This window comes from Colletes latitarsis, chromosome 8 (genome assembly GCF_051014445.1).
Source record: "Colletes latitarsis isolate SP2378_abdomen chromosome 8, iyColLati1, whole genome shotgun sequence".
In the NCBI taxonomy this organism is placed as follows: domain Eukaryota; kingdom Metazoa; phylum Arthropoda; class Insecta; order Hymenoptera; family Colletidae; genus Colletes; species Colletes latitarsis.
In genome coordinates this window covers 32946576-32972093 of record NC_135141.1, presented here as the reverse complement: position 1 = coordinate 32972093, position 25518 = coordinate 32946576, and the positions used below count along the sequence as shown (strand labels likewise).

The 25518-nt window shown below is 34.8% G+C and overlaps 1 protein-coding gene across 11 annotated transcripts in view; it reads right to left on the bottom strand.

Moving 5' to 3' along the window:
* LOC143345105 (uncharacterized) overlaps nt 1-25518 on the bottom strand; it is a 105149-nt gene that overhangs the window by 19270 nt on the left and 60361 nt on the right. For 8 of the 11 annotated variants that reach the window (XM_076771900.1, XM_076771911.1, XM_076771909.1 and 5 more), the window contains 7 exons: nt 20755-20846; nt 17040-17265; nt 15975-16116; nt 15394-15408; nt 13629-13774; nt 12690-12787; nt 9031-9240 (listed from right to left, as the gene is read on the bottom strand). In XM_076771900.1, coding sequence (XP_076628015.1) covers nt 9031-9240; nt 12690-12787; nt 13629-13774; nt 15394-15408; nt 15975-16116; nt 17040-17136 — 708 coding nt within the window. In that variant the 5' untranslated portion in view covers nt 17137-17265; nt 20755-20846. The remainder of the gene's footprint in view (nt 1-9030; nt 9241-12689; nt 12788-13628; nt 13775-15393; nt 15409-15974; nt 16117-17039; nt 17266-20754; nt 20847-25518) is intronic. The other 3 variants (XM_076771906.1, XM_076771907.1, XM_076771908.1) reach the window with 3 other exon arrangements.

Below are 25518 nucleotides of genomic sequence, written 5' to 3'. Positions count from 1 at the left end.
TTGTCATCTTCAAGAACACTTCTTGTGTACACATCTCAAATCTTCATAAACATTTCAACTTGCTTCGTTGTGAGGTTTCGTTATTAGTTGCATCTGTAGTGTGTGATTTAAAATTATACGTATGTATATTAATTGAACTAGCAATTCTATTTTGGACACCAATAGTCATTGTAAATTACCTATTACATTAAATATTAAACTTGTTTTTAAGCAAATTCGTAAGCGTTTCTGGTGTTTCAAGCGTTCTACTATTTCCGTGCTGGTGACGTGTAATAATTTTTACGTGAAAGCGCCGTGTGTGTGTTGCTGTGCAATATTTTTGTCTCGATGCGTGTCGATTCTCCGTGCTAAAAATTCTGTGCGCAAACATTGTTGCTACCATTGTGCGAAAATTGTGCATGTTATTCCAAGGTACGATCGCGTTAGAAGGAACCGAAGCGAATAGATTGATACTTCCCAAGCAAAACAAACACGTTTGCAGTCAGTGAAGCGATCGACGTCGATACATTGCGAAACGAACAAGATGTTTCAATTGAAAAAAAAAGAAAAAAACTTTCCTTTCGTTATTTCCGTCGAACGTGTTTCTGTATTTTATTTCACTGACGATATAAGCTTGATTTTTCGTCGAAAAGCGCGAGGAAAAAATTTAGAAGTACATCGTGTTATTTTATCTTCGTAGAAAAATTGGTTTGGCTCAACAAGTTTAATAAGAATTCTAAGTTAATGGGCTGAGCGTGGTGGATTGAGTGTTGGGGGATAAGAGCAGGCGATTACATTATCGTTTAGATCAGGCAGAGGCCCTTCTAATAGAATCCGTGTTACCTAGATTGGCCCTAAAAAGACTTAATATCAAATAAGGAAATCGCACGAAGGCGATTACAGCAAGCAATAAAATCAGCATAGATGCTTTTCTCGCCATAAACGTTTTTATGAAATTATACCACATTTTGTATTTTTCTATCTCTTACCAAATTCGAGATACAATCGCGTGACTTATCAGATGTGTCACGGAAGTTTACGATGTATAAAATTTAATTTTCACCGATCAATGGACCACGTTCGATCGATTATTTAGACGTCGATATCGCGATGCTAACATACGAATTGCCTGTCTCTAGCAGATTCGTAATCTCGTTGAGATTTGGGTCAGGAAGCCATTACTCTGGGAACTTTAAGACAAGATATATTTAGCGGAAGCATCCCTCTTCGAAGGTAATATTCTTCCTATAAACGTCAGATTAGTGTTCGCGTACGATTTTATGGTGTTTCTGATAGCGATCTTCCGCCTTTTTAATGCCTAGCATCACCGGGAATATTACAAATAAATTCTTTATTGGTGGCAGTTATCGTGCGTTATCGCGGCGCGAAGCGTATACTCCTTTTGTTTTACTAGAATTAGCACTTAAAATTCCTCGCTGCATTTCCCTCGCTAAACTATGTATGCTTGGATTTCAGAATTCCATTTAATAAAACAAAAGGAACGAATAATTTCATTCCTGTTGTTGCTTTCGTCTCGCATATCTCAGGATCAAAAATAAAAGAAAAGTGCTTCTGGTTGATTAATAAAATGATTTTGCATGTGTTCTGTATGTTAACATTAATTTTTTCGTACTTCGATTTCGAGATAATTGAGTTTGAAGTTTTGTCGGATTCGCGTGAGATACGGTTCGCCTGGCGTGTCTGGCCATAACTTGCTATTTCTACTTAGAAGTCATACTCTATTGCACGCGAACCCGATGAATTTTCAAAGTCTATTATTTCGAAAACAGGTCTCTATCACAGTCATTCAATGCATGACTGTGAATTTTGGATCCCAGAGATTTAACATGAACTTTAATCAGTTTCATTTGGCAAAATTGCGTGAACTGTATACACGGGAAATAAAAAACACGGAAAACAAAATAAATGGTTTAAATACATATTACCCTTAAACGAATTAAAGTAATCAAAACGCTTTATTCGAAATTGATCAATCACCGTTCCTTCTCTGTAGATTTAACTGTTGCACATTCGTAAATCAAAGTGGCTCTCATCAATTTCTGTTGCCAATTTCCAATTAGTCCGCACGAAATAGAGAAACCAGAGTGTGAAAATGTCGTTCCATAGCAATCGATATCAATGCATAACTTTCGAACCTTTTAAAACCAACGCGATTTTTTAAAATAATAACAAGCTGCTGCTTTCGGTCGATGTACGAAGTCCCTTTCGCCGTAAAAATTTAATTTCTCGTTACAATAGATTCGTGAAAACAGCCATCGAGTCGTGGAATCATTTTCACTATCGAACGTATTATAATTAAGTCGTTTGAAGCAATTTCAAGTCCATCAAAAAGTATGAAATATATTGAAACACAGAGTGGAAAGCGTTTTTAAATGTGCTGCATGTTTCGAAGGTTCGAGTGCAGTTTTTTGTGACATGTAAATATACGAAGTGTTCTTTTTTTTATTTAGTAACTTTACATACGACGAAACGTGTACCAAGCAGAGTGAGAGGACAAGACTCAGTGAATAACGCTGTTTTACAACATACACATTCTTTTATTTTATTATTTTTTTGTATTTATCGACTTTAACAAATGCATAAGGCAGACTCAAAGGACGTTTTTCGTATTATTTTAAAGTCAATAATTTTTTAATACGATTCTAAGAAGTATTTAAATATGTGTTACCTATATACAAACAGTTATGAAACTTTATAATGATTTTGAATAATATACTTTGTATCCTGTATTTGTTTGTAATTGTTTCAAACCAGTTAGGTAAACTCGACCGAAAACCGCGCTTAAAATCCAGGTCTGAAAGTGTTAGGAAGTGGATATCGAACTGTAAACACGGTCATCCTGTACACGACACGTGTCTGCAAACATAAATCAATATTGAGAGCAACCAGCACGAGACTAGTTGCAAGTGAAAATATTTTACGATCGTATTTATTTAATAATTTTCCCAATAATAATAAAAACACGTAAATTGTGTTTATCGATGCTCTATAACACTCGTAAAAACACAGAAAATAAATCGAGCATATTTGACACGACTAACGCTAGTATTTAAATTTAAAAGATTTTCGATCGATACTTTCTTGCAATGCTGTAAACGAAATTTAAAAAAATTCATATTATATGTATCAGAATATTATTTTATCTCTACGAGGATCATAATTGTATTGTTTGCCAACCCCGAAGCGTGCAGATCCTAAATATTTACCACTCGTGTTGAACAGTTTCAACTATTTTCCCAGTAAAGCTCTTGGTGTTTACATGCAACGTGAAGGTATTTAATTAAAAGCTTTCGTTTGTTGTTACGTTATTTACGAAATGCATGTGAACTCTATATAAGCTAACCGAAGCCACAAACGTTAACAATGGGACGTATCAAGTACCTGTTTCAGTTCATAATTTACATTTATCTCTACAGTCTCTCGTAATTTTTTCTTATTCATTTCATAACATTACACCAGCTCCAAAATTTGAGTACTTCTTTGAGAGAATTTACATTTTGGAATATTCAAAACAATTTGTGCAATAATATATTCAATAATATTTTCCTTTCTCCTTTTTAGAAATATATTACAAAAATTTATTACACACATTTTGCTTTATATTTTTTTTAATTCTTGAAATAGTAATACATTTTTATCTTCGTTGTATACTATTAAAAGAAAATTTAATATATAAAATTATATTTTGAATACTCATGAGTAGACACAGTGAAATATTTTATGTAAAGAACGTTTCGGTGAAATATTGCAGACTGAAAATTAGAGAAATCTGCAAATAAATCACGTTCCACAGGAACAGATAAGATAAAAGTTCAGCTGTTCCGTGTCTCTGGCAGCGAATAGAACTTCGTCCCTGCTCAATAACAGTCTGCATCCTTAATCGACCAAAAACTAAATGCAGTCTATGTCAATTGCAACGAAGTTCCTTTCCTTTGACTCGACAACAATTACTCGCAAACAGAAATTTTGTTCTGTAAACGTGCTCGGCTACAAACGATCGACACATACTTTTTTGTCTCGCCTTCAATATAAATAATGATAATTGAATTCAGAAGCGTTCGTTTTATTCGATCGAATGGAATAACCAACGAACATTTTTCAAATGAAATAAAATCCAGCTGCCAGTGGTTTACATATTTTTCTAAAATACGTTGTCGTTATAAAAGAATAATTCACGTGAAATATGAGCCGCATCGGATTATGGGAAAACGTGCTTCGCGAGCCTTGAAATTTTACATTTAAAACGATATCACGCGCGAATCCACAGCTGCTACCAATGTTGCGCCAAAATTGTTCAGCCACCCGCTCGTTACATTTTTTATTTACCAGACGATTTTTAATCTCCTTTCGAATCAAAGGGAAAATTAAAATACAACACCTTTTACTATTGTTTTCTTCGATGTTTTTCCGAACGTGATTCGTAAATTGAACATTTCTATCTTTCGGATATTTAGGGATCGAGACTAAGCTCTGATTTCTTTAGTTTTATTAATAAAAATATGAATTTGTATAAAAATTTGATGCTCGCGAGTCACGTTTCCCCGTTGTCCGATCGAGTCCACGTTTTACCAGAATTATTTCGTTACGTATTAGGATCGTTCCGAGGGTTTGGATCGATAAGACCCCGAGACAGGGAAATAAAGAGCCCCTAATAAACACGTATCTTACGTCGAAGACCCGAAAGGAGTTCGGTAAGGGCTGAGGCGAAGTATAGACACGGGGAGGAAAAAAACAACCACAGAGGCCACATAAACGAACAGAGGCGACGCGCGCGAGTACAGAAACAAAGACACATCGTGAGTACACTGGACAAGAAAACGAGGCAGAGCTGGTGAACAAAAGACAAGAGTGAGCTGACGATCGGTGGAAGAAAACAGCTTATCAGCACGTACAGAGTGGAAGAATATAAAAAGGCGAAAAGAAAGTAGAGGTAGAAGAAGAAGAAGAAGGAGAAGAGAACAGAGAGACTGTTGACAAGTACCGATGGTCACGCGATGTCGGCCCTGTGGAGTAGAGCGAATTGGCAGCCGCATTCTCGGGGCTCTCGAGATCTCCTTGGGTACTGAAAGCACTGCTCCAAGACGCAACAGCCCCCGCCCCCGCACTGCATCACCATATCCGACAATGTGGTCATTACCTTCGAGATTTTTTTTGCGGTCGGTATTTGTACGTTCCCGACGAGAACCCGTCATTTTTCGATTTTTCGATTATTCGAGTCGAGAAGCGGCGATTTCGCGATGGGTCGGCACAGTTGAAAGAGGCACAAAGAAATTCACACCAATTAGATTCTCATTCGTCGAATCGAGCAACGATTGAGCCAGTAACCTATTGTTACCGTGTCGCGCCACTAGTCGCCATTTTTGTCTTTTTAGTTTTCTTGCACCAGCGGTCGTAATAAAAACTCGAAATCATGCACTATTATTTAATATTTACTATATTTAAAATAAGAATATTTATTTCTGAGAAATTATTTTGGTCCAAGATATTTCATTTTGAATAAATTTTCTATTGCAAATGAATTTATCTCATCGCATAAGATTTGGGTTGGTTTGAACATTGAATAATGTTCTTTGTTTTGTCTTTCAGTAGAGAGACACTGAAATTAAGAGATGAGGAAAATGGACCGAGAGAGACGCGGATGGCGTTAATTACTTGAGAATAAAAAGGAAGCTAATTGAATGCAGATAAAGGAGAAGTTAAAGAAACGAGAGATAAAAAGAAGGGGAAAAAACATACAAAAAATTAGACGTTGATAGAGTAATCATTGAGTGCATCGTTTAATGAAAATTAAATGCAGTGTAAACATTAATTATCAAAGTGATCGGTTCGACTAATTTTAATGGGGGATTCTAGAGGCCAAAATAAGACGAAAATAAAGAATACACTTTCGGGAAAAAAATTCGAGGTGAGAAATTTTTCGACAAAATTAAAAAATTTCAAATCGTTCTAAAAAAAATATTTTCGGTTGCGGGGGTCAAATACAATCATTTTTGGTCATTACATATACCCTCGAAATCCTACCCAGTTTCGAGGAAAAAATTCCTTACCGAAAATCTAATGTGAAGTCAGAAATGCTTCCTTGAAATTTCATGCGAATCTTTAAAACGCTATAACTTCTGAACGGATTGGACGATTTTCATATTTAAAAAAGCAAACTACGCGTATTTTGATGGAGAATATGTACAAATCGCAAAAATATTCGAAAAGTTGGTCCTTGACCCCGCAAAATGAGGAAAACCCCATAAAAATGGTCCAATGTTCAAACAGCCATAACTCCTACAATTGTGAATATATTTGAATGAAACTTTTTTCTGAAGTAGAGCTCATGGGTACCTACAAAAAAGTATTAGATAACTTTTCTGTAGGGCATCAAACAGAATTACTAAAATAGAGAAACGAATTTTTAAGAAAAATCGGCAGGGGGTAGGTGCCTAAATTTTTCGGCGAAAAAAAAAATTTTCGAATCGTTCTAAAAAAATTATTTTTAGTTGCGGGGGTCAAATACAATCATTTTTGGTGAATAGACATACCCTCGAAATCCTACCCACTTTCTAGAAAAAAATTCAATACGGGCGGAACTTTAAACGTTAATAACTTTTTAACGAAGCCTCCATCAACAAATTAGTATTCTTGATTTTCGTCTTATTTTGACTTCTAGAATCTCCCATTAAAATTTTTCCCGGGGTTGGTCGAACACCCTGTATATTAGCCTTTTTCGTAACTTTTATATTTAATAAAAAACTTTCGACGACGGTTACGAAATTCATCAGATAATATTTTTTTTGTAGGATATATTCTTTCTTAATACAATTTGATTTATGTTACTTACGGTCTTTCGCCTAAAATATTAATATCTCCCAATGTGGGCAATCCCCTTTGGGAGTAGCTAGAATCTTCACGGGGGCGTTTTAAAGTAGCAACAAGCTTAGAGTATATTAAGTAACATCAACGCTGCGGATGAAAATACTAAATAATTTAAATTTAATTTCAGCAAATGGAATATATTTTAAATAAAATTTCCAGAGTTTATTAATATTAAATGGAAACAACTTAAGAAAAAGCTAATAAACTAATTCATGATCTAAACTATATAAACTTTCGTTTACCGTTTTCGCTGCTATTTTGAATTTAAATCTCGTAAAAATTGAGAAACCTGCTGATTTCGAGTTTTTATTGCGAAAAATATACTATTGTGCACAGTCATAATAAATGCTACATTGAAACTGTTGTAATTAATTTAACATCGCATATTTCACAGTAAAAATATTAATTAAATACTCCGAACCTGTGTTAAATTTTTTTTTATAAATGTCACTAATTGTCGAACGTTTAAACAGAGATGAACAGTAGTCATGTAACATTTATTCGTTCAATTAAATAATTATTTTATCGATCCCAGACCATACAAATAACAAATATTAAGAATCATCATTGTACAAGCAATAAATATTAAAGTTGGATATATTCCTGTAAAATATTATGTCTCTTGGCGTTTAATTAAATCAATATCGTTCACACGTCCAAACTGTGTTTGCTATATCTGACACACGAATGGTTCGGAATTAACGTTCGACTGATTCGTGTATGGATAAGGAATCGTCGATATGTTTCATATTTGTTTGACGACGAGCTTTCAGAAGCCCGTGAAACTTCCAATTGCATTCGAACGATGTTTCTAAATGTCAAATACAACTATTAACACGTTGATTGTCACACCAGTTTTCCTTAGCTAGGGATATTCTCGAGATTTTTCAAATTATAGCGTAATAAATAGAAGTATTCGATAGTTCAGTGGAGTATTCCAACGGATATTTGATACGAATGACGAACAGAGTCAATTTTATTTAAACCAAATAGAAATGCCCTTTTGTTATGGCAGAATTTGAGGGAGAAATAAATTCAAAATTTCATAGATGATTGTGCGTGGGATGAGAATCCAATTTGAAACCGAAATATGATAGGAGCTTTTGTTTGATTTTGTTTATTAAACGTTTCGACCTCGCGTTCGGGAAGTTTTTAGTAAATAGTTGTATTATATTAAACGTAACACCGATATACAAAAATTAAAGACGCAAGAAGAAAAAAAATTGGTTTCTAGAAAATAAATAATAGAAAAATGAATTCTCATTTTACGTGAGTTTAAAACACAATACACGGGAACATTGTTATTCAGTTGACTGGCTATAAGTTTGACGCAATGGAAAATTTTGTTGTACACTGTTAAATATTTAAATGTATCTGTTTGAAATGTTTACGTATTCGTATCACGAGTTTCCAACGAGAAATTAATCGACAAACTTTAAAATGTGGTTTTTAGAAGTTGTTCAATCCTGAGTTTGATGCGATAAACAAAATTGTTGTTGTACGCTATTAAATATTCGAAGGTATTCTTCTAAAGTATAGTCTAAATTTACGTGAGTTCTATCACGAGAGTTTGCTATGAAAAATTAATCGCTAAAGTTTGAAAGGTGGTTTTAAAAAAGCCTTTTATGGGAGAATTGTTAAGTAGAAATTATCCAGCTATAAGTTTGATACGATGAAACAATTGTTGGTACCTATTAAATATTTCAATGTATTAGTCTGAAATATTTACGTAGTTGTGTTACGAGTTTGAGAAATTATTCCATAAATTATTTTGTATTGGATGCACAATGTTGTGCGTTTCGATTGTGAGATATAAATTCATAATAGTGTGTAAGAGAATTTTGAATAGTTTACGAGGAACCAGACGGTAAATGCTTAGAAATTGCTTTTTGTAAAACTGTGGTACGTTTAAAATTTACTTAATAATTTAACGATAGATAGTGTGTTTATGATTTTATACCTCGTATGCATTTCAATTAAAAAAATATTATCTGTCACGATCAATAGCATACACTGTATCTGTAAAAAATAAAACGAGGTATTTATTAACATTCATCTGTTCAATTGCAAGATGTTACCACACGAGGATTTCTATAATATCTATAGTTACTGATATATAGATATATGTATAGATGGAACAAGGATTGCAGTGTAAGTATGTATTACCTGAGAGCATGTGTGTTGAGTCGGGTGTTGCGTGTATGGGACGTTCGCCGCTGCGCATACCCCAGTGCCAGGAACCTTTAATTGTTCCTTGTAGTCAGGCTGATATGGCAGCAACATGCGAATCTTGCCCCAACGATTGAAGAACAGCGCTATCGCGCCCGCCCAAAAGATCAACACCAACACCACTATACCCACTTCTACGCCACGGACCTGCAATTTACCCAGTCATTCATGTATATGTATATCTATACTCTAAGTGTAATAGCATCGTTCACGCATTCTTTCAAATACACCAAAACCTCCACTCACAACGATTAATAGAGAAGGATTATGAATAGACTGTGGATCTTCATACAAGTTCATATTTTTATTATTAGAATCATGTTAATACTCTTTAATAATGATGCAATAAATATTCTGTTAAAAATTGTATTCCAATTCCATTTAAAAATTAACGACTATCGACTGACTTTTTCAATCAGCACATATTGTTTTATAAATGTTCACAATCACTTTCAATTTAGCTAAATACGGATTCTATAGTTTTGTAGCTTATCATTCGTTGCGCATGAAACGATACAATATCGATGTGTTTGGCAAAGTGTCCTATATTCTGTTTTACACGTCAATAAAGCCTGCAATACGCGTCGCATCAAGCTGCACGGGTGTGCAATAACAGTACCGATGCTTTTATCCGAATGGTCTCGTCACAGTGAAAAGAAACACACGTGAATTTCCACGACCTATACAACGAAAAAATCAAGTTAATGCTCGGTGAAGCGAAAAATCAAAACGAATAAGATGTTAGTCGATTTGTGCCTTCCTCGGCGTTACAAATCTAATAAACAAATCTTTCATACAATGAAACAGACAAAAATAATTACAAAAAATATATTTTTACTAATGTCAAACATCGTCAGACACGGTCAAAGTTTGAGAAAACATTTTGCAAATTTTATTTTGGAAAATTTGTACACTTCTACGCGTTGAACAAATAGTTCTAAATACTATAATACAATAGTAATAAAAACATTAACTCAAAATATACACTTAAAAATTGAACAAAGAAGAAATTAAATAATAATAAAACAAATAATGCCTAGGAAAAAGATTCATTTTGAATACGTTAGAATTACAAAATCTTGAAGAACTTGTTCGTGGGTCGAATAAAACAGTCGGGTTAAAAAGAGCAGAAAGACTCCGAAGAATATTGAAAAAGTTAGGATCCACGATTCCTCGTCCAAGTTCCAATTTCAGTAACGTCTATCGTCTCAGAGTCGAAGTTAGAGGAACGTTTTTCTCGAGAAATGTTTCACACGTTACAAAACATTGTCATAAAATTAATTAACGTCAAACGAATCCATATATGCTCTCTTTTGTGAAAATACATATCGTAGATGAAACTTTCGTTATTGGGCAGTGACGTAATTATTGAGACATAAATTGTGAAGTTAATTGAGCAAAGAAGATTTGACGTTGATTAATTTAATATTACGAAGGTTAAGCATAACGGAGGGAGAAATCATTGTTTGGCCAGATGGACTAATAACACGACAGAATGGTTTACAAAGGGACTGCGACGAACGAACGAGTCATTATAGTCTTTCAAACAAAAGAAAACTGATGGAACGGAAGGAAATCGATTCTGATATCTTTGATCACGAAATGGACTTCTGCAGGCATCGTGGAGCGTTTTGAAACTAAGTTTTATTTATGATTAATATTGTGCTTTGTTATTTAATGTGAGTAGAATGAAGACAAATATACGAGGACACTTATATACTTATACTATAATTATACGAGAATCCGAGGAGATTTAATGTTGACCTTTGGCTCGATAAATTGGTCGTTGATAAACCATATAGGGTATCGTATTTCAGGATGTGACAACTTCGCGATCCAATTAATGACTTAATGGAAGCTGATGTTGTCGAGACAGTAATTCGGCTTAAACAAGATCACTTAGAGCGACGACTGATTAGGTCGCGGCGACGCTTCGAGGTGATCTAGAAATCCAACGTGTGCACGATTTGTTGAGAGAAGATGAACAAAATATTTTCATTATTTCAGTTTCTGTAACAATTTTTCGAACATAAACTCTAAAGAAGGAACTTCTATACATTGTACATAAACACGACAATCTATAAAGATTCTATTCGTTCGAATTTTACTAAAATTGTCACGTGCCCCAAATATATTAAAATATAATTATCTCGAAAAGGAGTGCTCCTAGAACAAAATTTTGTCGTACATTTTGGGTTTACTTTTTCACAAGGAATTACACTATTTTCTATTGTACTCGAGTTTGCTACGTATTAATTAGTATTGTTTAAAAAATGTAAAAACATGCAAATTTTATCTGGGCAGAGAAATCGAAAAGTCCTTTGTCATTTCGCGATATGAGGCTTCGTCTTCGAGGTATATGTAAGTAGGATATTTTATAAAGAAAGTAGGACGTACGACACAAACGTGTGGTTCTAGAACTGTCCTATCGAAAGTAGGGCACGTGGCAGCCCTGGCTGTGCACCGAATTACGGAACACCGTGTATAAATCGCTGTATAAAGGCAATAGGTTCTCCCAGTCTATTCATATGGATCATTCGTGGCTTCTTACAGATATCGCAACCAACAAGATGGCCGTGTTACGGAATGTCTATGGATTCGTCGGACACGTTGCAAGCATCAATTCGTCTCGACGGGCTTTGGATCTATTTTGACCCCAATTTCAATTATGCACCTTTTACTTTTATGAGTTCACGATTTTTAAACGACTGCTGTCGTGGATCAAAATGGACCCGTAGCCTTTTAGAATTATATGTAAACACCACGTAATGCACGAGATATCATGGTTTATAGGTACAATGTACGCATTGTCGAATTGGGGAAACGGTTCATACATATTCGATTTGTACGATATGTGGCACGTGCTACCAATAGTTGATACGTATGCGTGTCTTTAGTAACTCGACGAGGCCGTCGAGATGTACGTGTTGACCGAAATTGCGATAGACGCATTGTTATGCATGTGTGTTTGTATATCTGAGAACCGAGCAGGTGCAAAACGGCGCTCCTACAATCTAGTTCCAATGGTCAATAAATAATATGGCGCTAAAGCGTTTAAAAAGTAGAGTAAGATATGGGACCGTTCACAAATTACGTCACGATTTCAGGGAGGGGGGTAGGGGTAAGAAATATGACAACTCGTGACTCAGGAAATAGGGGGATTTAATTAAGCGCGACGTAATTTTGTCAAAGAAATTTTTCTTTTCATTTTCTTGTTTGAAATTTCTTTCGTACGAGATCTTGGAGAATCATAGTGTAAATGTCTCACATGTTATGAAACACCCTGAATATATTGATTGTCAGCAGAAAAGTTTAAACAGCAGTTACTTGCATGATGGCGGAGTTATAATAGTTTCACAAGAGCTATAAATATTATAAGAGTTACAATGGGAGTTGTAATAGTTTCACTTGGTGGTTCTCTGACATTATTAATTTAGAGCAATTTGATGTTAAGACACTCATTGAACTGCAGCTCTAACGTTGTGTTTGAGAAACAGAGTTCATATAAATGTTTAAAAATTAAATTTGTGGGTAATTTAAACAGAGTGTTAATTCTCTCTAATTCAGTTTGACTAACATATGCATTTTGAGCTTACTTGTATGTAGGGTTGAGGTTGTTGAGAAGAAGGTGGAGGAGGAGGAAGAGGGCCTCCAGTTACCGCTGCATCCTGTTGAGGGGATGTTCGTGGCGGCTCTGAAAGATTCAACCCAGCATTTCCTAATTAACATATTGCAAAGTTCATAATAACCTCTACTTTACACCGTACTACTTGTATTCTCATTATTCTCTTTTAAACAATTTCTATTAATCGTTTTAAATTACCCCAGTATTTATTTATAATATTAATACAAAGCATAGAACCCTTTTAAAGCAATTAAATTAAAAATTAGCGGCGGCAAAGCTTCCTCTTTAAAATGGTTTTTGGTTTTTGACGATCGGACTTTCCGTTTTCGAGATATCGTGATTTATGTAAAAGTGTATTTTTCTTAATTCAACTATCTCTGTCTCCGTCTGAGGCGTCGCGCCGGACCTCTCTTTCTCGTACGTGACTCGTGACTGTCGTGCGTGACCTAGTTTCGGGCGTAGTATTTCCAAGAATTTACTACGCACTGTTTACTATTGTCACGCGCGCGAGTTCATTCAGCTCAACGAAACGTAAATAAACGGAACTAGCCACCGCAACGACGCGAAACTAAAATCGCTATATCTCCGGGACTAATAAAGCTATCGACTTAAATGAGCAGCCATTTTAAAGGGTTTTTTATTCTCTATCCAATGACTATACCAACTACTATAATTCATGCTGTCTTCTATGTTTATTTTCACATTTACTTTGACTTTACATACTATGACTGATCGTACGACTGGTGTACGATAAAACAGAACCATAAATTGTTTATTTAATTGAAAATGAATTTAAATTTGTATACAGTCATGGCAGAGACGGGTATGCACGAGTGTCAGTAGGTTTAATGTTAACAAGATCGACATGATTTCGAGCGAACCGGTTAAAAGATAGAAATGGAAAACTTACCGAGTGTACGGAAGACGATGGGTCGACTTCGAAATTTTTTGCCTGCTCTGACGGCAGTGACGATGAGTTGGTATTGCGTGTCAGCCCTGAGACCGCTCAACGTTACAGCTTCGCTATTCCCTGCGACCTCCGCCACCACCCTGTAACTAACCATCTTGCCATTGTGTTTCGATTTTTGTATCCGTTTCATCGATATATTAATTCTCAACCTTTCTTACGACGTTTATTTTATGATTAGTGCGAACACACATAGATAATATTTCGAATTTAACTAATTACACGTCGATATTTACAAGATGTACATGTATATTAACAATTATAAGAAAGTTCATACATAATTAAGTAAATTTTTTGACACGACGATATACAAACGAGGGGATAAACTAGTTTTAAATTGCACCTAAAGTTTATTATTCAATGGAGTAAGTGCTATTCACATTTTGTTCGATAAAGGGTTTCATCGTAGAATTGTTTTACATGCATGAATTTCTAACTACTGTGGGTTGATTCGTGTAATTAATTGCCTCTTATTTCCTCATTTTAAACTTTGAGATTATGTAAATTTTTAAAAGATAATGTGTGTCAATTAATTACACTTATCTACTCGTTATTTGCCCCTTTGTGATATGGGGAATTTTTTTCGTCATTTAGAAAATTACAACTCTGCTTTGTTTGGATAGAAATTAATGAAATCAATATATTCTAACTATCTATGCGTTGAGGTATTTTCGAGACTGGTTCCAGCTTAAAAATATTCATTCACTGGAATGGCCAGCCTGACGTAAACCCCACAGAGAATTTATGGGGTATAATGGCTGGGAAGATGTATGCAAATGGCCACCGTTTCAGGAATATTTAGGACCCTAAAGGAGAAATTAAGAAGTCTCGGGACGAAATTGGGGTAGGCATTATTAGAAAACTTCTACATTAAATGTAAATTAGTTTTATAGTTTGCAAACAACGACGAAAGAATTTATATGTTTCATCGCTGTTATTTCTATGCATTTACATGAATTTCTCGCAGGAAACAGTATTTGTTATATTTTCTTATACATATATTTGGAAAGGAAACTTGATTTTATGAGACGCGTATCAATCTCTGAATATATATTGTACGTTATATATTCTCGTTTTATCGGCTTTAGATGCTGTTCTATCTCCAGTGGCGATCGAGAAAAATATTCCATCGTGTGCTCGATTCCCCCGCGAAGTCACAGATTTCGATCTTTCAGAATAATTAACTCGCGTTACATTTCATTTTAATTCTCGTCGTTAGTGGCGTTTCGTGATCTTTCGATAAACGAGTAAAAAGACGTAACGTTCCGTGGAAAGTAAAGTTAATCTTCGTGTCTCCATTAAACATTTAGAAAAGAACTATTTTTACTAAATTATCGATTTATTTTTTATTTCTATTTTACTGATAAACGAGAAGATATGGTAAATGAATAAAATGAAATAAAAAAAGTGCATGAAATGAAATGTGCAAATTACTAGTGCAACGAATGAAATTGAAATGTGCAAATTATTGGAAACCCTGTGCCTATTCGAGGGATCGAGGACTCAACATTTATCACTCTACATCTGTAAATTATTATTCGTTTTACTAAGTGTAATACTTATCGATCACTCTTTGCTACACTATGGTGTGCAGGATATTCATTATTTTGTAACTACAACATTTACCACTATCCCGAAACAACATGGTGGTGTCTGTAAAGGTGTACAATTTTGATAAAAAAAAAATACTTTAAAAAGTGCTATGTACCTGTCGTTGTGTTTCCTGTGCCGCAATGGAAGTGAAAGTATCAGTTAATATCGAGCTTTATTTAAAAGTTGACACCGATAGACTGATACTAGTTAACAAATAAATCGAAATAATCGTTTCTACTTTAATTATTATCAGTGTTACTGTGTCTCGTGTAATTACGTATTTTGTTTTTGTTATAAACGAAACAAAATCGTTGAAGAGTACATCCATGTTGTTATAAAAAAAAAAAAAAATGATACGTGATACGATAAATTCTTGATAGGAAACTTCATGATATTTTTGTGATGGAAATGTGTGATTGAAACGAACACTTTTCATATATAATAAATATAATAAGTATATCTAAGTATTTCGCAATTTTCTTACGACCTTTAAATCTTATTGAAATCATTCTTTGATGCAACATATTAAATATTCCAAGAATTTGTCTGAAATGCCTTAGGTCTACGTATGGATCCACGAACTTAAAATTTCACCAACGATCGTATTAATCTAGCCACGTCTGTATCTTTTATGTTTGTTTGCGAAGTAAACGATTGGAAAATATATTAAAAGATATTGAAATCGAGGAAACGCACCTGGCATCGGTTGGTTTGTACGTGACGTCGTATTTCTCGACTTGTTCGACTTGACTGGTGCTCCAAGATACGCGTACAGACGTCGGATTCAGAAACATCACTGTGATATTTTCTGGAACGCCAGGAATACCCGTCACTGATCCTGAAAATAAACCAAACGCGAGCTGTTGCGTAAAGTGACAATTAAAAATTAAACAAAAGAAAAAAGAATAATATTGACACATATTTTTGGACAGCTTTGTGATAAAATGCAACTCTGAACATAGTTTTCGTTATTTTTAACATTTACAAGAAATAAAAAGGGGTAATTTTTTTAATTCGACTATCTGTATCTTCGTCTGACACGTCAGACGGGACCTCTCTTTCACGCGTGAATCGAGATGTTCATTGACCTCGCGCCGATGTCAACAACGAACCGTAAATAAACGCTTCGGATGATAAATAATGTTGAATGGTTTCGTGTTTGAGAGAAATTAATCCCGAACGAGAACTAGGAACGATTATAACGTATAAGATATTCTGTCTTGTGGAATTTTCAATGCACCCTGGTTAAATTTGTTCTATTATTATTACGTGAATATAGGTTGCAAAACACGTACACGCGGCGGGTAATTCAATTCGTGATGCCGTATCGGGAAATCGCGTGGAACGAAATTAGATGTCACGCGAGGTAAAATTAGCAGTTAATTATTGTTTGCGAGCTCCCTACGAATTGCAAATGGAAACCACGATTACACAAAGAGATTTACGATCTGTTTGCATTTTCAATTTTATTTTTACGTGTATAATGCAAGAATTCATAATTGACTTACAATAATTATATACGTAATTCACACAATTTCATAAGAATTTAATTTTATTTATCATATCGAGAGTCTCATTATAGTCACTGAACTATAAAAACGATCTATTTTTTTTAGAAAAGGAGTGGAGACAAAATTAAATTGCTAAATATCTAGAAAAATTGTGTAATTTGAATTGAATTGTGAAACCGAATTTTATGTTAATATTCGAATGTTAATATTATTTTCTCGATACGAACAAGTTTGTAAAAGTATATCTTACCGACAAAACCAGCTCCTTGAAGGAATAATACAGTGGCCCAAAGGACCATGCCGCTAAAATGGCGGGCCAAGGTTGGACCGCGTATTCTTTCACACATGTGCTTGTTTTCACTTCCCCCTCGGTGATTTGCGTTTCCGTATTTTTTAGTATTCTACACACACACCAGTCTGCTCATCTAGCCTCCTCTGCCGTTCTGCATTCTCCTCCTTTTATTACGCAATAACCACTGCAATGAAAAACGAACGCGTCCGTATTAATAATAATATGAGCGCCACGCACCGTTTTTGATATCTGATATTAAATTTTACTGAAACTTGGCACTAATGACTTTATTTTTTCGTCTGAAAAATCGTTGAAGTTAATATACTAATTTTTCAGAAGCTACTGCTATCGATTGTTATATGAAAATTATCTCTAAAATACATTTACAAAAGATGTATTTGAAACTATCAATATTAAAACAAAGTGGGGCAAGACCAACCATCGATGTACTTTTTCAAGGCAAAAATCAAGAGAAAGAGTAAAATATGATATACATATTTACTGGAATATATGATCGGTACGATTTCTATAAAAAACTGGAAACGAACAAGAAAACTCGTAAATCTCTAAGCGAAGATATTGTGTATTTCAATAATAAAATTCTCGTATAAATTTAATGCTGCCTTTACGTTCGTATGTTTATCTATCTTTCTATAAAACAGTACTTTTTTCTGCCAGAATGATCAGCAGTTTTATTTTTACTACACTTAACATTACGGTGCTTCATAAAGTTCACTTGTGAAACCGATTAACCGATTTTATGGACTTTTTCTACCTGTATGTTCTTCCATCTTCCTGGTAAAACAGTATTTTCACGCGAAAATGACCAGCGATTTTGTTTCCATCAAAGTTAACACGGAAATGTGCCTCGCAAAATTCAGCAGACAAAGCGTTCGATCAATTTAATTTTATTTGTTTATACGCTATAATAATATTTTTCGAATGAAAATGATCAATAGTTTTATTTTTATCGATGTTTCTAGTATTTCATGTTCGAAGCGATAATGACAAGTTATTTTAAACGAGAAATGGTAGACATTCGTCCGATGTATGGGCTTGCCAAATATGACGCAGCCGAAACAAAACGTCCGTGTGCAGAACATTTTCCCAATAGACGTCTGCCAAATACACAATAGGATGACTTGTCATTACCAGTTCATACACAAAATACTACAGGGCTCTGACACGTAAAGCTCCTGTCAAAAGAACGAACTGAAATGACTCACAGAACGTTGTTAGATATTATTTACAAAATGTTTGTAAACGGTTCAATGTAATTAGTTAAACTAGAAAAAATTACCACCAAACACATTGGAATCTTTGAGAAAATGTGAAAAATCTCGATTTCTGTTTATCTCCAAACTAGGCTTCCCTAAGTGGCATCCCGAAAGTAGGCCAAACGCATTTCTGAGACTATATATTAGCCCCAAGTGATTTTCGATATCGAGTACCATTTGAGATAATCTAATGTTCCTGCACAGAATACACGATTATACAACGATTCTATAACAAAACATAATTCACTGTTGAAAGATTCTTCAATTTCCACGAGAATTAAAAAAGTAACAATCTATATAATTGTTTGCAGCATTTTCATAGTTGATGATAAATACTCGAACGAGAAATATTTCATGTCAAAATACGTACTGATAATTGAAAACATGAAATGAGTGATTGTAGAAATCTCCTAAGGGTCTCTGGGGAAATTGTATCACGCTAGAGCAGTAAGAATGATCTACGAGAAAACTTTTTTACGCCAACTAGAGTCTGGACCCGTTTCTTTATGGCTCTGATAACGACGAGAGGGCTAGTTATTTCGACTCCAACACCCCTGGGTGAGCCAGTGGGTGGAACATGTTCGGATCAAGGAGATTATAGGCTCAATAGCTTGGGTACTCCTCACCAGATACGGGAAAAATTCCTTTCCGGATAAAATCTAATCTATTTTTTTATTTATTTCTAAAGAAAAACTAGAGAAAAATGAAATATAAAGGTGTTTTTAAGATACAGCATATTTCTTTGGATTCTGTTAGCTTGTGATACGAGGAGTTGATGAAAATTTTCTGCATCGCGAAAATTGATCAAGTATTTTAGCTACACAGCTATTAGATAAAGCCTTCTCATAGCAGAGTTTGATCTAAACAGTCTTTGTGTTGGAAAACTATCTCGTGTCAGTCGACACCATCTCGAATTCCCTATCCTCTTTTATGAAATAGACTTCTAAATCGATGGCCCTGGCAATTCACTTTCCAATTTCACGCTAAGGGCTAACCCTCGAGACGGGAATCGATTTCATATATTTTCCAAAAGATAAACCTCGACTATTTCCACAAAATTGATTCCCAAAATTCTCTTACAAGAAAGCCAGGCAAAAAGAATATTACGTGATCGATAAAATCGTTGATTATTTCAGTACCAGAAATTGAGAACTGTTTAATGCTTGTATATCTTCTCTTTACGTGGTGGATATTAATCCTGTAAAAAGAAATTGAAAATAGTCCATGTAAAAAAAGGAATTCTCTGGTAAAATTACTCGATGAATTCTTTCACACTTTGATGGGAAACACGTTAACATTTCCAATGCAATCTATCGCGTGACAAGTCTTGGATTTCCTTTGACGAGGATATTCGAATATACTTGACTCGTCTTTAATTAATCATATTATGGATAAGAACGAACCAATTTCTCTATGAATCGACAGTGGACCGGAGTTTAATGTACTTTTGGACATCGTCTTTGAGGATAGGTTCCTCGATGGAAACTACCAGCTTCTCTGCAGAATCCATTAAGCTTGTCATTGGCTGTAGTGGATACCACTCAATATTAGAATGAATTATGGCTTAGACAGAAATTGATAATTTTAAAGGTTGGCAAAATGTTCGAAAAATCTCGATAAAGTGCATATTCGTGTCAAAATCTTTTGTAAGAAACATTTGCAAACTTTTTGATAAAGGTACCATTAATTATATCTATCTATCGACACTGATAAAAATACTTTGATATTTGTGCAAGTGAATTTTAATTCGTTACCAAATTTCAAAATATTTTTTTTTTAAAGCATCCAGTCCTATTTATTATAAAATAATATGTAAAATTTTTCGTTCTAGCCAATAAAATATACGACGTGGGTGTGCTGAATGTCAGTACATATCGTTGCAAATCGACGTACGACTTATCGTACGATAAATCGTTACGTCGATGACCCATATTGTATACGTAAAGGTTGTCTGGCATGTAAAAATGGAAATAAAGAAATTCCAATCACCAGCTTCTCAATTATCTATTAATATTATTTTTAGTGACATTCAATACTTCGATGGCGTTATATCATATTATCAGGTTATATATACAAAGGAATTTTCTATCATTTTGTTATTTTTTAATGTAATTTATTTCGATTGCATTTGTTTTATAATTTTCAAGGTTGCAATACACCTGAAGAAGACCATATACTACTTTCATTATTACGAGAAGAATTAAATTAATTTACACTCAATTTATGGATATTTACTTTGTCGATATTAATGTTTTTTTAAACAGAGGCAAGGTAAAAATAAACTTCTATAACTCCAGTTTTACAAATCTCAGGTAAGAAAATATAATAAAAAATTGATTTTATCGAATACTTCTTTATATTAATATTATTTAAATATGTAAACTAATGTGACTTACCATTAAAGCAGGATGATTCTGACGGTTCTTCAAGCGGCACATCGTACCTGCATATCGCTGTCCAGGCAACGTAAGAACAGATTCATTCTAATCTGTAACAAAAATTCATTTCCAAAATTAATTACCTTTTTATTCGTTTCACTATAAATACTGGAAAATTATATATACTAAATAAAATTTCAATTTCCAGGAGTAGTAATGTTTTTATTAAACCTGTGCCAACCAGTCTATTTAACTTTGCTCACAACTATATATTCAGATAAACGTAGGGAAATTTCTGTGAAGTTTACATATTAATAATTCAATCAATACTACACATGTTCAGGCGAAAGTTACACATAGTTTACGAGTCCTTTAGCGTTATCATTCTTTCCGTTCGCGCGTTTATAGAAATGCAATGGAATTCGCAACACTCGTGTGAAACGCAGATACCGTATTCCACCGCGGGCGCTGTAATTAATCCGTAGCACGCTGTGTAATTTTAATGAGATAACTTCCACGAGGTGTTGCAAAATGAATACACCACGGGTAGCCGACGCTGCGAATCTCACGTACATTTAATCGTGTCAAAACGCGTGTGAGTGATAGAAACCACTTTATCAGTCGCAGCTGTTTCTATATTCGTAATCTGTACGCAACGCGCCAAAAAAGGAAAACACATTGCCAGCCGATCCATCGTGGAAATAGATACATGTAAAACCGATATATTATGAACGAGCAAAATAAAATAATCGATAAATAGAAATAGTCAACGACGTTCGACGCAGTCGTAAATAGCCATTTATTATTCCTCAACCTCTTTGACCAATCGTCTATACATAACAATATCTTTTTAAGAGAAGCTTTAAAAATACGATTGTTTGCTTTCGACGTTTCTCTAATTTACCAGGCGCTAAGCAGAAAGGGAAACATCTTAAACGAAAAATATTGTTGTTCCAGCGGAAAATACGCTTCTCTGTGAAAGTTTTCTGTGAAAGCCAGTGTTTTGGAGTACTTAACCCGCGCGAGACTGATTCTTCATCCAATTACGAGGCGCCCGTGGTTACAAGTTTCGGTGATGCTGCTCTTCTCCGAATCTTGCCGCTCTCGTAGCACCAACAAGTTGTTTAAAAATGCTATAAAAGGGAAGTGGAACTTACGCGAGAAAAATTACCTCGAATTGTCCCGTGTTTCCTGCCTCGACATTGCCCATGAAAACTAAATTAACCAACTATCGATAGAAAAATAACTTTGAAATCTCATTTGGTCTATTTTTATACTATTCGTTAACCGAAGAACGTATCAAAATACCCCTATTTGGAACTAATAAAATTAATTTACAAATTGAAATGTTAAAGGAGATAAATTTGAATAGTTTTGGTCTCATAAAAATGGACAAAATCACCTAGCTTGAAGATAATTTCTTTCACCCGGAAGTTCCTGGGTCACGGTTTGGGAAACACGGAGTAAAGGAAGTTGAAATACGGACTGTGATGTCGTGCAGAACACCGTTCACTTCCGAAAGAAACATGCTGTTGCTCTGACCGATAACAGTCGGTCGATCCTCGTAGCGCGTATCAATGGCAATTTGCGCGTGAACACGATATGAATCGCTAATGTCGAGGGCTGTAGATGGCTGCTGACTGCTGACCTTTCCGGTTTGCGTGCCGCACAAACTCGTGTGCCCGTTCTATGCCAACGAAAACATCGAACAAAGCGGCGCTGATAGCCAGCTGGCCGAAAGCCTTCGAGCAACAAATGAAGATTGCGGTTTACATTGGCTCGCTTTTATGCACAGCCTCCAGAAACCCTGGTTCCACGATCCCAGGAAACAATGTCGTTTCAACCCTCTATTTACAATGGAAGCATTGTCCCCCCCTCGACTTTAATCTCTTTTTGCCGTGTGGTGGATCATAGATTCAAATATCCCTGTTTTTGTTAAGTATTAGGCGTGGTAAGTCGACTTATTTGCAAACGTAAATGATGACAATTATCTTTCGATAGGTAGGTAAGTCTTTGACCAAACTAAAATTTTACAGGATTTTTTCAAAATTTATATTATGAATTTTATTTTGAGTTCAATATTTATTCGGTTACGACTGCTTAGAAAAACACAAGTAACGGTTGTGTATTTTTCGACGCTTGGAATTTCATGGAAAATAATACGAAGATTAAATTGCAGCACGTTGGGGGCCTGACAATTTTGCGCCGTATTTCATGTCGCGTCGTTGAGCGTTTGAAGAAACAAATGGCTTTCAATATACAGCTTCCGTAACGAACGACAAGCAAACCGTAATTAATCCCGCGTTTTAACGACCACGAAATTACAATAACTGGCCAGAAAACCGATTTAACCAACCGAGTAATTCGTAAAATTATTTTTGGTTTCTTTCCATCGCGAGATAAACATTAATCGAAATACCGATCTTAGAAAATATTTATATTATGAATATATCTCTAAATGTACTTAGACTTATACTTGACTGGAAAGCAAGAGTCATGCCAATTATAAATAAATTATAAGAACTGACGTTCAGACTAATTCTACAGGCACATAGTCACGACGAAAACAGTAATGGAATCTCCGCATTGCAGTGAATTTCTCCACACGCGTTTTCACGATCGAATTACCCTAACATTTAGCAAGAAAATTTGCAAATATATTCTTTAACAGATTTATTATTTTCTTTTAAAAATGAAACAATTTCTTGGCGAGAAAGATAACGATTTTTACAAAGTTTTTGAATGAGTGTCTATTCTTGAAATATTTATACATGTTTGTAAGGCGTTTATAAAATACTATTTGAATATTTGTTCAATTCATCGTTTACTTTTTCCCTCATTTCCATTGTTTTCTACCCTACATTAACTTCGCTATTACTCCCTCGATATTTGCCCAAGTTTTTACTCTACTTAACCTTTCGTGTTTCGTTTCTAATCTCTTTGATCTCCTCCGTAATTCTGCTATTACAGTAGCTCTTCGATTATTGGAACGCTTAGCATTTATAGGTCAGATTCCCATTAGTGAAGCTGCATATATCAAGGTGTCAGTAAAACGAAAACAGAGCATTTAAACCAAACTACACTTTCTATACGTTCGTTTATTCGTTCGTGTCGAATCAATTAAAAATCTAACGAACGAAAAGTAAATCGAAAATGTAAAACGACGATCATCCATGGAGGGCTTCGATTTCGAGTAAATCGATAACGTAGTTTCCAAGTAGGCGTGCATTAGCGAGGAAATGGAACTCGGTTGAATACGTGTTTTCGTACTTAGCGAGAACCTTTGACTTTTTGGTCGATCAAGCCAGTTTTATTTGCTGATTATTTCCAACCTCGCGAGTCAAGACGTCCCGATACATTTCCGTCATCGTACTTATTCCGAAATGCCCTTTGTCATTGTTCAAACGAACACACGCTGTTCGACCGAGTACACGTTTGTGGCAGGTATACACGATCTACTCTGTGTCAAACGCCTGCTTTGCAGTCGCATGTACAGTTCGCTGCATTCAAGAGTACGATTCCGTAAACGTAAACTTCGTCGATATCAGCTCTCATGATATCGTCATCATGTTCCACATTTCATACGTCGTTTATAGCCTCACGATAATTGAAAATTAGAGATAGTATCTTACAAATGCGCTGTAGTGACGAGTCTCACAACCAGTCAGCTGGACGTTCACGCACATTACCAACAAAGACCATTGTGGCGACTTATTTTTCAGTTACGTCAACGCCCCATTAGCCTTATGTTTAAGAAAACATACCTTACATCCGCATCGAATACAAATTTAGACTGTGGACGTAGGTTTCGATTTGTCTAGGCACGATGACACGTAGACACGTTGTTACTTTTCGTTTCACAGCGTTAAATACTTCGTTTTCATTCGTTAGTTTTTTTTATGGTACACACGTTTCAAGTCGAACTTCGAAGAAGCACAGATCAATGCAAATCAAGACAAATTCAATAAATGCGATCCCAGTCATACGTAACTGTTATCATAAACAACTTTCCTAAAAAAAACAACAGGTAAATTGTACTGAATTCACTCGACAAAACACTAATTACATGTTACGTAACAGTTATGAGTAAAATAACAGGATCGGGCACAATCAGATTTATTTTACGAACGTCAAACGAACGAGTATATATTCTAATGCATTCCCACGTATCCGTTTGTTGAAACGAAAGATGGAAATGAGCCTGGCGCTTATCTAATCATAAATGCCATCGCGGAGGTCGCGTCGCCTTGATTCTACTTGAAAATGGGACTAGAATTTTTTGTCGAATTATTTGTTCGACGAATGTCTGAACACTTCAGCGATTTAAATATTTAAATAGAAATACGAAAGTCCAAAATATTAGTTAAATAAAAATTATAGTAATCAATGTAAGGGTATAATAAATTCTTATGTTATGTTATTTTTATTATTTTGTCTCAATTATGATATGAATTATAAGAATTACACGGTGAAAAGAAATTTTTTAATTTGTTTATTTAAAGAAATAACTTTTTGTGAAACGTATTTACTTTTCTCGATTAATTAGACTGATTATATAATATTAGATTAATCCTCATAAAATGTAGTTTAAAAAGAATCTACAGACAGATATGCTTCAGGGAATACGCGAATTCATAAGTATTTCGAAGACTGTCACTGTGCACGAAATAAAGATACAGAAATTTCGAACGTTTCACTGACAGTGAGTGTCTCCGTGATCCATGAACTCGTAAATCCATTATGACTGTTGTTCGAAGGGCGCGCGGGTGAAATTTGGGAATA